Source organism: Thalassophryne amazonica, chromosome 6 (genome assembly GCF_902500255.1).
Source record: "Thalassophryne amazonica chromosome 6, fThaAma1.1, whole genome shotgun sequence".
Lineage (NCBI taxonomy): Eukaryota > Metazoa > Chordata > Actinopteri > Batrachoidiformes > Batrachoididae > Thalassophryne > Thalassophryne amazonica.
Window position 1 is genome coordinate 66,615,032 of NC_047108.1, and position 15,651 is coordinate 66,630,682.

Below are 15,651 nucleotides of genomic sequence, written 5' to 3' on the forward strand. Positions count from 1 at the left end.
GCAGAAGGTATTAAGGTCAGTACAGGCACCAGAGCACCACTCTCAATTTTCCGTCCCATGGTCTGTGGCGGAGGCAGCACAGGTTGCTGTTGGTCTGCTTGGTTCCACACAGATCCTTGGTAATGTGCTCTCTGTATGTGAAAAGACAGGGTGTCATGAGTTGGTGGTAAGGTTTCCAGTAAATGTGTCTGAGCAGAGTGTTACCCGTGCTCTGTCTGAAATAGTCGGTTTTAAAGACTTTGCAGATGAATGCCTCTGCACCTCCAAGGTGTGGTCACTGAGATTCCCTTTGCCAAGGTTTGACAATAGGTTGTAACACTCCTTGAATGTTTTAAAGCAGGATTTCTGTGGTGTCACAACCTGTGATGTCATGAAATGCTGGAAGTACACCGAGTACATCATCTCTAAGACTTGCTGCTAGTGCGTGAATGGGATGTACTTCAGTTTCTTCACTGTTTCCTTTTTTGTTCAAGCCTTCTTGCAGGGCAACTTGTTGAAGTAAGTGATGCAACAGCAATTTGAATGAGATATACAATGCTGTATATTATAACTACAACCCCTGGCAATAATTATGGAATCACCGGCCTCGGAGGATGTTCATTCAGTTGTTTAATTTTGTAGAAAAAAAGCAGATCACAGACATGACACAAAACTAAAGTAATTTCAAATGGCAACTTTCTGGCTTTAAGAAACACTATAAGAAATCAGGAAAAATAATTGTGGTAGTCAGTAACGGTTACATTTTTAGACCAAGCAGACGGAAGAAAATATGGAATCACTCAATTCTGAGGAATTATGGAATCACCCTGTAAATTTTCATCCCCAAAACTAACACCTGCATCAATTCAGATCTGCTCGTTAGTCTGCATCTAAAAAGGAGTGATCACACCTTGGAGAGCTGTAGCACCAAGTGGACTGACATGAATCATGGCTCCAACACGAGAGATGTCAGTTGAAACAAGGAGAGGATTATCAAACTCTTAAAAGAGGGTAAATCATCACGCAATGTTGCAAAAGATGTTGGTTGTTCACAGTCAGCTGTGTCTAAACTCTGGACCAAATACAACATGGGAAGGTTGTTAAAGGCAAACATACTGATAGACCAAGGAAGACATCAAAGCGTCAAGACAGAAAATTTAAAGCAATATGTCTCAAAAATCGAAAATGCACAACAAAACAAATGAGGAATGAATGGGAGGAAACTGGAGTCAACGTCTGTGACTGAACTGTAAGAAACCACCTAACAGGAAATGGGATTTACATACAGAAAAGCTAAACGGAAAACCATCATAACACCTAAACAGAAAAAAACAAGGTTACAATGGGCTAAGGAAAAGCAATCGTGGACTGTGGATGACTGGATGAAAGTCATATTCATTGATGAATCTCGAATCTGCATTGGGCAAGGTGATGATGCTGGAACTTTTGTTTGGTGCCGTTCCAATGAGATTTATAAAAAGATGACTGCCTGAAGAGAACATGTAAATTTCCACAGTCATGATGATATGGGGCTGCATGTCAGGTAAAGGCACTGGGGAGATGGCTGTCATTACATCATCAATAAATGCACAAGTTTACATTGATATTTGGACACTTTTCTTATCCCATCAATTGAAAGGATGTTGGGGATGATGAAATCATTTTTCAAGATGATAATGCATCTTGCCATAGAGTGAAAACTGTGAAAACATTCCTTGCAAAAAGACACATAGGGTCAATGTCATGGCCTGCAAATAGTCCGGATCTTAATCCAATTGAAAATCTTTGGTGGAAGTTGAAGAAATGGTCCATGACAAGGCTCCAACCTGCAAAGCTGATCTGGCAACAGCAATCAGAGAAAGTTGGAGCCAGATTGATGAAGAGTACTGTTTGTCACTCATTAAGTCCATGCCTCAGAGACTGCAAGCTGTTATAAAAGCCAGAGGTGGTGCAACAAAATACTAGTGATGTGTTGGAGCATTCTTTTGTTTTTCATGATTCCATAATTTTTTCCTCAGATTTGAGTGATTTCCATATTTTTTTTTTTCCCTCTGCTTGGTCTAAAAACGTAACCGTTACTGACTGCCACATTTTTTTTCCTGATTTCTAATAGTGTTTCTTAAGCCAGAAGTTGCCATTTGAAATGACTTTAGTTTTGTTGTCATGTCTGTGATCTGCTTTTTTTTTCTACAAATTAAACAACCTGAATGAACACCCTCGAGGCCGGTGATTCCATAATTTTTGCCAGGGGTTGTACCAGCTGTTCACTATATAAAGTAACATGTAACAACACCTAACTACCAATATACTTATTACAGTACAGTACAGTACTGGACAGACTATCCACACTACTACCGCAGAATGAAAATCTAGACCCATTTGACTAGGCCATTTCTCATTTCATTTATGTATATCTACATACAGTAATGTATATCATACACACCAGCTTCACAGACTAATAAGACTTAATACTTACTTACTTAGTACTGGATGGAACTTTACACACTACTACCGCAGAATGACCCATACTAGGGCTACAGCTATCAATTATTTTAGTAATCAAGTATTCTATCGATTATTCTAGCGATTAATCGAGTAATGGATAAAAAGTACATTTTGCGTTTTTTAAGAACGTCAACAGTCCAGGGCTCTCCCATATCAATGGCACAATGTTGCTGCGTCATCTCGGAAGATTGTCAAGTTTCGTGTATCCCTTGCTGTTTTCCTGGGTAATTATTTTTTTCACATCTTTACAAGTTTAGGATGTTCCTGGTTTCAGGAGCTCAGCCAAAGTCTTGACATTTTGCTAAAATGGTGAAGGGATGTGGCTTTGTTTTTTTGTTTTCCCCAACTTGTAAAATTCAACCATTTAAAGTTTTATTTTTTATTTATTTTTTATTTTTTTTTAAACCTCTTAAGCCCTAGGGCCTTTTTCACCAAAATCACATATCCATACATTACGATTTATTTCACAGCTTGTACAAGATGTTGGGTAAGATTAAGACTCCCTGAGGCTGACCATCTTTCAATCAAATTTATTAAACACAATCTATATGGAAGTTAAAAACTGAATCTTCATTTGCACATTCCAACATAACTTTTCTTATACCATTCTCCAGCTGATTGATATGGGTTTTTCAAGAGAACATGCCATGGAGGCCCTACTAAACACCAGCACCATGGAGCAAGCCACAGAGTACCTACTCACACACCCTCCCCCACTTGCAGTAAGAGTAAGGCCACATGATGTTAACATGCACATATACAGTACTTTGTTTTCATGCCACCTTTCTGTTTCTGAGAGAAACTGACAGTTTGCTGCTTCTAGGACCTAACAATGTCTGAAGAGGACCAGATGATGAGAGCAATTGCCATGTCACTCGGGCAAGAAGTCAGCATGGACCAGCGCTCTGACTCTCCTGAGGTGTGCTCTACTCACAGCTCGCATTAGTTGGGTGAACAGTGGCCCCATGAATCATGTTTTACTGATTATATCAGCTATTAACACTGTCTTGTGTTTGTTTCAGGAAGCAGCACGGCGACGTGAGGAGGAAGACAGGAGAGCAAGAGAGCGAGCAGAGGAGGAGGAGGCTCGTTGCTTGGAACGTTTCTTGGAAGCTGAGCCACTAGATCGTCAGGAACTACATACCTTCACTGACTCCATGCTTCCTGGTTGTTTCCATCTTCTGGATGAACTGCCTGACACAGTCTACCGGCTGTGTGATCTGCTGATGACAGCCATCAAGAGGAGTGGTCCAGAGTACAGAGACCTCATCCTCGGCAGGTTGTCCACAGGTCAGCGAACAATTGCATGTCTAAATTATAGTAAATTAAACTCAATCTTACACTTACTGTGACATTATAACCTTAAGTTATTATTAAGTGGTTAGGTGGAAAAGAACAATTTGGAGTTTATTAAACTGGTCTAAATTGTTTCTGCTTTTTTTTTTTTAAATATGTTTTGTACATTGTTTTCAAATGCCAACATGTAATGCACATGTGGCTTACAACTCCAAATGTTTTTGACCTCCAAATATTTGTTTCACCTGAACACAGACTGTCACACTGCCTACAATCACAGTTAACACCTTATAGCGTTGACTCAAAACAGGCATTGATATTAAGCTTTTAGTGTACTTGTCCATAGGACAAGTAACCCTGGCAGTTTACTTGTCCTATAGGAAAAGCTGGTTCTATTTCATTCCTCCTGACCGCCAGAGGGCGGTGCTTTAGCACCTGGATAACTACATGTGCGCAGCACAGAGGTCGAGAATATATACCAACAAAGTCACACCATTGAATGTGACCTGGGTGACGTCACTGGTTGTCTTTATATACCAGACGCACCCAGCGCTCGCTTCTTTTCTACATTCTCGCATTCTTAGAGGTTGAGAACGCATTTAGCTGCGATTGCCGCTCTCGCTTGTAGCCTCGCAACCCACCTTTGGTTGGAGCTACGTGCCTCTGCACACGTCCTCCAGAGGCTGCGAGACACGACTTCACCATTTTTTGTATTCTTTGACGCCTGTCGTGAGTACACCTTCCTAAACGCCGGGTGCGTGCCTTTGCCACTGCCCTGCTGGATATTTTCCTCTGTGCACATTAGCTGTGTTGTTGCCACTGGCAGAGAGATCTCCTAGACTTGCGGCATTGGAAAGTGGAATAGCGCTGTAAACGCCAACATGCAGGAGCCCCTTCTGCTAAGAAGGTTACTCATGACCATGCTTTGGCTGAAAAGGTCGAAACGTTGACTTCTGAGTTTGCTCAGATTAAGTCCTTGCTTCTGAATCTACAGCCTAAGGATGCAGTGACAGTTCCTGCTGTCCCTAATGAGGCTGATCAGACCAATGTAGTTACTCTGCAACTGATTCCTTGTACATGACAAGTGATATAAACTGTGTGGAGGATGAGGATGAGAGGAGTCTTTCTCCAAGCCATTCATTAGTGGGCTCTCATACCACCGAGGCAGAGTCCATGCCGCAAACCGAACCTGGACTATCCTTTGTCAAGCAAGCTTTTCAGTTGGCTTTATCCAGGCTTGGGGTCGACAATCCCCCTGCGGAAACCACCGCTTCAATTGCCTTTTTCAAAGTCACTCAGAAGCTTGAGTTCAACGTTCCAGTTTCACAACCATATATCGAGGAGCTCCACCGATGTTGGGCGGACCCCAAATCATTGACCCATCTATCACAGGACTGCAGAGCCCTTAGCTCTGTGTGATTCAGCGCAGTATGGTCTGAACCGTATGCCCGCCGTTGACAGCATTATTGCGAACCTGGTTGTGGCTCCAGTTGATGCTGCTCGGCCGGATGCCCGCTGCCCACGCCCTCAGTGTAGGGTCACCGATGACCTCCTCAACAAAAGCTATGACATAGCTGCTCGCATCGGTCACCTAGGCAACTCACTGTCCCATTTAGCCCTTGCCCTCTCAAAGTCTTTGAGGGAGGCAGAGGTTGATGATGCTGCGCAAAGTCTTAGTGATGCCTCACTCCAAACCTTTGCTTATATGTCCAGAGAACTTGGCAGACTGATGTCAACCCTTACCATCACTAGACGTCAGGTGTGGCTTGCGCAGTCCCCCCTTTCCGAATCCTGCAGAGGCACACTCCGTTCGCTGCCGGTTCTTCAAGGCCAAGTATTTGGACCTGCGGCCCAACAAACTTTAGAGCGTGCTGTCGAGGCTAGTAAATCTCGGCAACAGTTTGTTGACCTACACCGGTCTTCCAGACCTCAGCCAGTCAGACGTGCTACAGCTTTTCACTCTACATCCAGGCTTCCGCCGACTCCCAGAGCTGCACATGCTTTTGCAGTTGAGGGCCAGCTCTCCCAGCAGCCTGCCTTTCGTGAGCCTACGGGCAGACCCCCGAGAACTGAACGGTTTTGCAGAGCTTCCAGTAATCGCACCCAGAGGTCCTCAGGGATGCGAGGCAGAGGTGGTCGAGTCTGACTGCCAATGTTTGGCCCCCAGCCGTTTTAAACGAAATCAACTCAGCCACTGGGAGGCTCAAGTTCAAGACCCATGGGTCATTTCAACCTTGTTCGAAGGTTACAGAATTCAGTTCGGATGTCGTCCTCCAAAGTTCAATGGGGTGAGGATGACTGTTGTTTCCAACTCGGTGCAGTCTGCTGCCCTACAACGGGAGATTTTGGAACTCCTGGAGAAGGGGGCCATAGAGCCAGTTCACAGTTCAGACCAGCTCAGGGGGTTCTATTCAATTTACTTCCTTGTTCCAAAGAAGGATGGCGGCTTTCGTCCTATCCTCGATCTCCGACGTCTGAATCGTTATATCAAAGTGCTGCAGTTTCACATGCTCCGCACAGTAGACGTCCTTCAAACTATCACACCAGGAGACTGGTTCACAAGTGTCGACTTAAAAGACGCCTATTTCCATGTGCCAGTGGCGCCTCATCACAGGCAGTTTCTCCGCTTTGCTTTCGAAGGTCAGGCATACCAGTTCAGGGTGCTTACTTTCGGCCTCTCTCTTGCCCCTCGTACATTTACCAGATGTATGGCTGCAGCACTAGCCCCACTGCAAGCTCTTGGATTAAGAATCCTACCCTACTTAGACGATTGGCTTGTCTGCGCTCCGACTCAGGAGCAGGCGCACAACGACACAGCTCTTCTACTGAACCATGTCTCTCATTTAGGACTCAGTGAACTTTGCAAAGAGTTCTCTTGTTCCCAGTCAACAAACGACCTTCATCGGCATTGCCATCAACTCCCTGACTATGACTGCATCGCCATCCCCGCAGAGAGTGGACGATGTAATTCGTCTCGTCTCACACATTCAATGGGCTGTGACGCTGCCTTTTGGTTTGCTGCTCCTTTTGATGGGCAAATTGACTGCAATGTCGCTAGTGGTACCTTTGGGACTTCTGTTCTTACGTCCCCTACAGATTTGGATCAACAATCTAGGTCTCAACTCGAAGTTGCATCAGCACAGGCTTGTACGACTCTCCAACCAGTGCCTTCTGCACCTCAAACCCTGGGGGAACGTGGACGTCATCTGCAAGGGTGTCCCTCTAGGCTCTGTTCCTTCTCGCCGAGAGGTGGTTGTTACAGATGCATCACTCAAAGGTTGGGGGGCCGTGTGGAATCACAGGATGGTGAGGGGTGTCTGGAATCCCCAGGAGAGACTCCAACACATAAACGTGCTGGAGCTTCGCGCTGTGCGACTGGCTCTCAAGCATTTCCTCCCAGCCCTGAGAGGAAGACATGTTCTTGTCCGGTTGGACAACACGTCAACAGTCTATCACATAAACCATCAGGGGGGCACCAGGTCCAATCACTCATTGGCAGAAACTCGGAAGCTTCTCTTATGGGCGTTGCCTCGCCTTCAGAGTGTCAGAGCAGTTCATCTGCCCGGTGTACAGAACAGCGCAGCGGATTTACTCTCCAGACAGAAACCACCACTGGGAGAGTGGAGACTTAACCCGATTGTGGTCCAAATGATCTGGCAGAAATATGGTGCAGCGGAAGTGGACCTTTTCACTTCAAGCACCTCGACACATTGCCCACGATGGTACTCCCTCTTGGAACCAGACAGCCCGCTGGGGCAGGATGCATTGGCTCACCCGTGGCCAGATTGCCTCCTTTATGCCTTCCCTCCTCTCCCGCTGCTGATATTGACACTGCACAGGATAGATCAGAGCAGCCACAGGGTGCTGCTGGTTGCTCCATTCTGGCCTGGGAGGATTTGGTTTCCCATGATTTACAAACTCCTCGAGGGAGAACCTTGGGCTCTCCCGGAGAGGAAGGATTTGTTGTCTCAGCTACAGTTGAGGACTTGGCACCCTCACCCAGAACGCCTTCAACTGTATGTGTGGCCGTTGAGGGGCCAGACTCCTTGTTAAGTTCTTGTGACCAGGCTGTTGTTCAGACTATCCTTAATTCTGCTGCTTCTACCAGGGCTTTGTATGACAACAGATGGAAGCTGTTTGCGCGGTGGTGTGAGAAACAAAAGTTAGACCCGGAGCATTGCCCTGTGCCTATTCTCCTCACATATTTACAAGAACTGCTGGAGAAAGGACTTTCTGTCGCTACCTTGAAGATTTATGTTGCTGCAATCTCTGTCCGGCACGTCTACGTTGATGGCCGGTCAGTGGGTTCACACCTCTTAGTGTGTCGTTTTTTGAAAGGTGCTCTACATTTGCGGCCTCCAAGGCTTGCACGCGTACCTTCATGGGACCTTCTTCTAGTCCTGGAAGGTTTAAGCTTATCCCCTTTCGAACCAGTTGAAAGTGCTGATCTTAAATGGGTGTCAGTGAAGACTGCCTTTCTACTTGCACTGTCTTCGGCTAAGCGGGTGGGAGGGCTCCGTGCCCTCTCAGTCGCTGGGGACTGTTTGCGATGGAATTCTGATGGATCTGGGGTTACGCTGTGGCCTAATCCGTCCTTTTTACCCAAGAGAATTTCAACTTTTCATGTTAACCAGCCACTTTCCTTGGCTGTGTATGTCCCGCATTCTGATCCAGGATTATCTGTTTCAGGTTCCCTGTGTCCTGTCCGAATGTTGAAGCAGTACATTAGTGCAACTGCTGGGATCCGGAAAACGGATGCCCTGTTTGTGTGTTACGGTGATCACAAAAGAGGCTGTGCTGTCTCAAAGCAGCGACTCTCGCATTGGGTCGTGGATACCATTTTACAATTATACAGGTCCAGAGGTCTTCAGCCTCCTAAGGTTACGTGCCATTCCACCAAAGGGGTGTCCACCTCCTGGGCTGCACTGAGAGGTGTCCCTTTGAGTGATATTTGTGCTGCTGCTACGTGGGCTTCGTCCTGTACCTTCGCCCGCTATTACAGACTGAATGTGGCCGCTCCTCCTGCGGTGACTTCGGCAGTGTTGTCTGCCTCCACTCCCCACTGCTGATGCGAGGTGAGTGTGACTCTTCGTGACCTTGTTGGTATTAAGTCATCCAGGTGCTAAAGCACCGCCCTCTGGCGGTCAGGAGGAATGAAATAGAACGAGAGTTATGAATGTAACTACGGTTCTATGAATTCCGGATGACCGCCAGAGTTGCTTGTCACTCAGAGTCTTGCGAGTTCATTCCGAAAAGAAGCGCGCGCTGGGTGCGTCTGGTATATAAAGACAACCAGTGACGTCACCAAGGTCACATTCAGTGGTGTGACTTTGTTGGTATATATTCTCGACCTCTGTGCTGCGCACATGTAGTTATCCAGGTGCTAAAGCACCGCCCTCTGGCGGTCATCCGGAACTTATAGAACCGTAGTTACATTCGTAACTCTCGTTTTCCGGACAAGCGAGCACTGCAGGCATGAGCCTCATGAAGTGTGCCAAAGGCACGTGATGCGCGTGTCACCTAGGGGTGTCCTGGGGCATGCTACTGTGGAGTACTGAAATTACACTTTTTCATAAATTGCTTCTCTCCTGTGTGGGTGGTAAAATTCAAATTTCAGTGGTTTTAGATGCATTGAAAGCAAGAATAATAGATAATTATAGAAAAAAAATTACACTTATGTTGTCATATCAAAGTTCTTTTTTGTATTTTTCTGTCAAGAAAATAAATAACATTGAAAAGTTTAAAAACATATTATTTGATGGACATAGCATTTGCTCTCTTCTTAAAAAATGACAAGCTGTACCTTTAATCCAGTAAGAGTCCAGGCAGAGTTTTTCTGTTATGTTGACAATTGAGGATCCCCCCCCCCAATGTTTTTGAGTGGAATTGCATACTTATTTAAAAAAAACAAAAACAGTATAATCCCTAATTGTCTTGTTTGAACAAGAGCTAAATCTGGACTGTTTTGATTGTCAAATCAGAATCAAATTTATTGCCAAGTAAGTTCTCGCATACAAGTAATTTGATCAGGTGTCATTAGTGCATAAACAACAATAATAAAAAGAAAATGAAAGAAGAAGTAAAGGAGTAAATTTGCTCTTTAGTGATGAAATCATGGATGAAAAACTTTCTGAATCAGTGTTTCACAGTTTACTGTTTCACTGAGGCTGTGTGGTGAAGATCGTTTATTAAAATTGCTTTGCTGCTTTTTTACAGCGTGTAACGCCTGCTGTTCACACTCACACCATATTTGAGCAATCTTTGGAAACATGATTGCTTTCAACTGTAAAATAAAGCCTATAAATGAATTTCTGGAGCTATGCAACCAGAAGGAGCTCTTTTTATCTGAAGACTTTAACAGAGTTTTTCCCCACTGTGCTCTCTGAGCTGCAGCCTGCCGGCGGGGAGGGACAAGCAGACAGTTCAGCACAAACAGCCTGGCTGGATTTTAGAAAACTACCTGAGAGCAGGGCAGAGTATGACGGCACTGTCATAACACTGATCGCGCTGCGCCGTTGTTCCATTGTCTGGGGAGAACCCTGTGATGTCATGTTTTCCGATTGTCCGCTGCGTGGAGAGTGGCAGGAAAATTCGAAGACGCTTTCTTGCGAGGTGCGAGACAAGCCGTGATGTAAATAAGAAAACAAAAAGGCGGCGGTCAGGTACTTTGGTTCCGAGCGATGGAAAATAAAGAACTTGAACATTTTAAAACAAAAAAATGCCACTTGTCCTGTCGGACAACGATTTAGAGCACATTGCTTGTCCGATCACATTTTACAGTTGTCCCTGACAATCGGACAAGCGGTAATGTCGATGGTAGCAAAAGATACACTTAAATTCGGAGATGAGTTTAGGCCTATCTGCAGGGTGGTGGCTAAGTGGTTAGTGCATGTTTTCAATGTGGAAGGCTCCCGGTTCAAACCCCACCCCTGCCATATTTTTCCATGTAATGTGGAGTTGTGTCAGGAAGGACATCCGGCTAAAAACCTGTGCCAGTTCAACATGCAGATCCAGATCAGAATAGCTTTTATTCTCCAAGTATCCACAGAATACAAGGAATTTGACTTTGGTTTGAGCTGTACTCTCTCTGTACGGCATGTATAAATCAGGGCAGTGAAGACTCCGTGGATTGATGCAATTCCGCAGATTTCATCATGGGGGGGGGAGAGTAAGTGTTTTACTCTGTAATTGTGATCGTCACCGAGTTTGTAAAATGCCTATCACAGAGTGTTGTTTTTTACGACATTGTGCAAGTTTTATAAATCTGTGGACACTGATCTGTATAATAGATACAGTTCAGCGTCTGTGGATCTGCGGAACTCTGCGAAGAAACATGCCTGTCAAAGTGTGGCTGTTATGACAGTTGTCTTAAAGCGGGACTGGCTGGTTGCTACGGCGACGCGGCATACCTGCAGCAAGATGCTGTTCTTGAGCTAAAAGTAGTATGTGGACATCGCATGCTTTTAGAGCTATCAAGTTTTGAAAAGAATTTTGTGGCATGTCTGTGTCACGGAGCGACGTCAGACATAGGGAAGATGGTGAGGAAAAACTGTGTGAAAGTTTGAAAAGGAATCAAGAATCCGTAGAATTGGCACTGGTTTGAATTTAAAGTTGTCTTGATGAACATGCCCGAAAGCTAAAAGAAATGGGAAAAGCGAACTGCATCTTGTGCCATCAGGATGTTAAGTGCGGTAAGAATTTTTCTCTCCCTGGAAAATAAACATTGTGCTGTTCAAACAGGATTTCAGACAAGATTGTGACTTTTTTTTATTAATGTAGACTTTCAATGGAAAAAAGACACTGTGGCTTTGAATGGATTTACAGGAATTTACACAAGAATATAAATGACCTTTTCACTATAAGTTATGTTGTTTTAACAGTTTTTTCTAGGCTTCATGAATTTCGTGTAGTTTAATTTTTATGAGTTGATGCATAATTTGGTTTGCAATTAAAAGGAAAATCATTCCAGGTCCTACTTCCAAGTCATATTGTTATTTCAACATTATCATTGACAGTTCAAATGAAAGGTTGAGTTTTTTTCCCCAGGAGATGCTGAAAATATATCATTAGAAACAAAATTGATTTGGTTTCTGGGGCCCCAGATGGAAGTTAAACTGTACATAAGGTAGATGAGTTGGTGAGTATTTTGGCAGGTTAAATTAATCCACCTTGAATTGTGGCACCCTCGAGTGCAAACAAGGTAGTAGCAAAAGGGACTTCAGGGCTCGAAATAGTACGTGCGTATGCTAGTTTGTGCACGTATTATTCGAGCGGTGCACGTAATTTTATACTGCACTTGCACTGGTGCAAGTAACTTTATCCAAGTTTTATCAACTATAAGCACCAGTAAAATGAACCAATAAAGGAATAAATAAGGAAAAAACTATTTCCAGTGTGTTGTCTTCGTCTTCCCTGCGTTTTATGACTCAGACACACGGAGCGAGTTGCTGTTCTCCATTTGTTGTGTTCGCGCGCACATGTAAACAAAGAAAAGAAAAAAAAACTGTCTGGCTGCGGTTTCTCGCTCTCTCGCTCTCTCTCTCTCTCTCTCTCTCTCTCTCTCCTCTCTCTCTCTCTCTCTCTCTCCACCCCCCAAAATCTGTCATCATTGTGTTATAAACCAGTCACCATTTGTTTTATTATTCATCTGTGTAGTTAATAAAATTATCTTCACGGACGAATAGTTCGTGCGCGCGCGCATGAAAAAAAAAAGTGGTTGTCGCTGCGGTTCCTTTACAGAACTCAGGAGATGTCAATTAAAGTGATATTTTTTTTTCCTGCCCATGATAATTTGTGCGCACGTTTTCCTTTAATTGAGCACAAGAATTAATAAAACGTGCTCTCAAATTAATAAAACGTGTGCACGCTTTCCTTTACTCGAGCAGCAGCGGCAAACTCCCCAGAGAGGAATTAAGAGTCTGACACATCAGAGGAGTTTTAAGGTTGATGTAAGACTGACATTTGGTTGTGCAAGTAACATTTTTTTGGTGCAAGTAATTTTTTTGTTACTAGCACCAGTGCAAGTAGGTTTAAAAAATGTATTTCGACCCTTGGACTTTTTTACTTTTTCATTTATGTCCCAGTCACAAAGCACTTAATGAAGGGCAACGAAGCCCTGACGAAACAAGAAATCTGGACTTTCGTTGGCATGGTCTAACCTTCGCACAGCTTCGTTCCTGCAGCTGGCGCTTCGTCAGGATTTTTAAACTGTTGAAAAATTTGAATGAAGGGCAACGAAAACCTCAATTCAGCCGCGTTTCATTTTGCTGTCGTTCTTGATGTTTGTTAATCGTTTGTTTTTGTAAAGTTATTGTTTAATTTGACTTCGTTCGAGTAGCTGAATGTTTTCACACAGTGCAGAAGCTAGTTTGTGAGTGCTGAGGCTGCTGCTGCGTTCATGTACCGTCGGAAATTACAGGGCAAACTCAGGCTGTTTGCTTGGGATTTTTTTTTTTTTTTTTTTTATCTGGGTGAGGAGTCAGGTTCAGTGGGCTCAGGAACCTTATATAGGGAAGAATTAATCTTTTGTGTGGATACAATTAATTATTTTGCCACAAGCAACTGCTGAATTTGAAACAACAAAAAAGTTGTGTATTTTCCGACTGTACTTGAACACAGCGGTAGCGAGAGCAGCAGCTGCTGCGTGTGTTTATTTTTTATTAAATATAACAATATGAGTGTCGGAATGACAATCCAGCCCTTATGTACATGTGGCAACAGGTAGATAATTCAAATGATTATATAAAGAGCTGTTCTGGAGGGCAGAATTCACATTGTGGAATAGCTGCAGCTGGTGGAATAACTGCACATGCGAGTCAGTACGCGTTCACATGGACTGATCAGTTAACTGCTCTGATATATTCAATCATCTTTACACTTACATTTATTCCCTGTTTTGACAGTTTTATGTTATAAATCAATATATATAAGCTTCATAATGTAATACAGTGATACAGCAGTGACCACGGCACACCAGAGTCTTTTTTTTTTTTTTTTTTTTTTTTTTTTTTTATTGTAGCAAGACTGAGCGCGCATCGCATCATCAGACAGTGAGGATTCTGATGATGGAGATGATCCCTCTTTTGTTCTGGACGAGGAACCAGAGCAGGTGGTCCCACCGACGTTCGCACAGCTCTCCACAGCTTCTGTTTGCAGTTTCTCCAGGACTCAGGCGCTATGAGCTCCATCCCAGCGCCGAGTCCTGGAACTCACAGATGCAGACACACACTGCTCCAGCTGTGGCTCCAGGCGCGTTTCATTTAAAGCGTTGAGATAGTTAGCTTCGGTTTTGTTAATTTCCTCTTTCGTCCCATTTGCACTCTTGCTTCGCAGGCTATTCGGTAATAAAGCTCTTTTGTCCACCTTTTCTCAACGAATTGTGACCTTTTTTTTTTTTTCTTTTTTTACTTTTTCCCTTCATTCAGGAATCGTCGTGTGCCGTGTGACTGGGCCATTAGGCTTGTCTGCAAAGTTCTGTATTGTATTGCCATTTCATCCACACACAACCAGTGTTTCGTTAGCTTGCAAACACTACTTTTGGAAAACACATCCCAAAGTGGATAAATCTCAAAATGCCACCTTTGTGTTTTTGTGTGTACAACAAATACACAACTTTTGTGAAATGTCATAGCCCCCTCTCTAACCTCAGCCTTCATCCCTGCCACAAGATGTGACGTAACAACTACAACGGCAGACTACAGACTTGTGCTCATGTTACTGAAGCTACTGAGCTTATTGTCAACATTCTGTTGTAGTTCAGTCGACTTATAACACTGGTCAAAAAAAATGTCTTGGATGGCCTTTAAGAACTGATTTAGGGTCATTTTTGAGTGCTGAATCAAAATCTGAGCTCAGATTTCCTCCATCACATTGCTTTTTTTTTTTACAATCTGCATGTTCCGTATTCATGGATTACGCAAAAGTTGCTCATTCACTCACGAGTGTGATTCCACCAATCATGAACAAAAGCAGCTTCAAAAACATCGTTTTAAATCAGGTTCGCAAAATGTGAACAAGAGCCGTAATACTGTTTATGCTGCCGAAGAGGTGTGCGAGACTGCAGCTTCTGCTTCAGTGCTTGTCACGAAATTTTTTCATATCTCAAAAAGGGGATGCGACTAGCAAAAACTAATACCAGATTCAAATTTAGTGCCCTCAAATTACTCAAAATCTGTTGGAAAAACTCCATGCAAAAAAAAATTGTGTTGACCGGTGTAATCCTGAAGCAGAAGTTAGATTTAGTCATCACTATACACCAGCTTTCGTGTTTGTATCCTTCTTCTTCCTCTGTTTATATACAGTGTGCAAGCTTTAGGGTATACTCCATGTAGTGTCTGGTTTTTGTGGGAGCATTACAGAACCATATACAGGCCTGGCTATATATACTGTAGCGTTTTCAGTCATTTCGTGTGTACACAGATTTTTTTTTTTTTTTTTTTTGAAACTTGTTTACAGAACACTTTTTGAAAACAACAAAGAAATAGATTATTTGGGGAAAGTTCCATTTTGGTGTGGACAAGGCGTAAGTAAAGTTGCAGGAAAGTGTTGAAATAACAGATTAAAAAGGATCCCATTGTAAAGACAAGGTAAGGGGAAGATGTTATGAATGTATATAGTTTTCAGTGTATTGTGATATTTGACCCCAAGTGGGTTTGAATTTCTCAGGGGGGTCGTCACCATTGTGAAAAGTTTATTTCCTCCCATTTTAGAAAGAGCATTTTTTTTAATGCACATAATGTTTTGTCTGTTAGTACATTCTAAATGTTGTTTTAAGACTTCCAGTTGACATTTAAAAAATGATTTATGTGAAATCTGACTTAATTTTACTGTTTTGGAAATTACTAGGGGTGGGTATTGAGAACCTGTTCCTTT

At 43.4% G+C, this 15,651-nt stretch overlaps 1 protein-coding gene across 1 annotated transcript in view; it reads left to right on the forward strand.

The window, feature by feature from the left end:
• huwe1 (HECT, UBA and WWE domain containing E3 ubiquitin protein ligase 1) overlaps positions 1-15,651 on the forward strand; it is a 201,263-nt gene that overhangs the window by 108,241 nt on the left and 77,371 nt on the right. Inside the window, 4 exon segments of the mRNA XM_034172372.1 lie at positions 3,099-3,212; positions 3,308-3,403; positions 3,507-3,763; positions 8,949-8,958. Coding sequence (XP_034028263.1) covers positions 3,099-3,212; positions 3,308-3,403; positions 3,507-3,763; positions 8,949-8,958 — 477 coding nt within the window.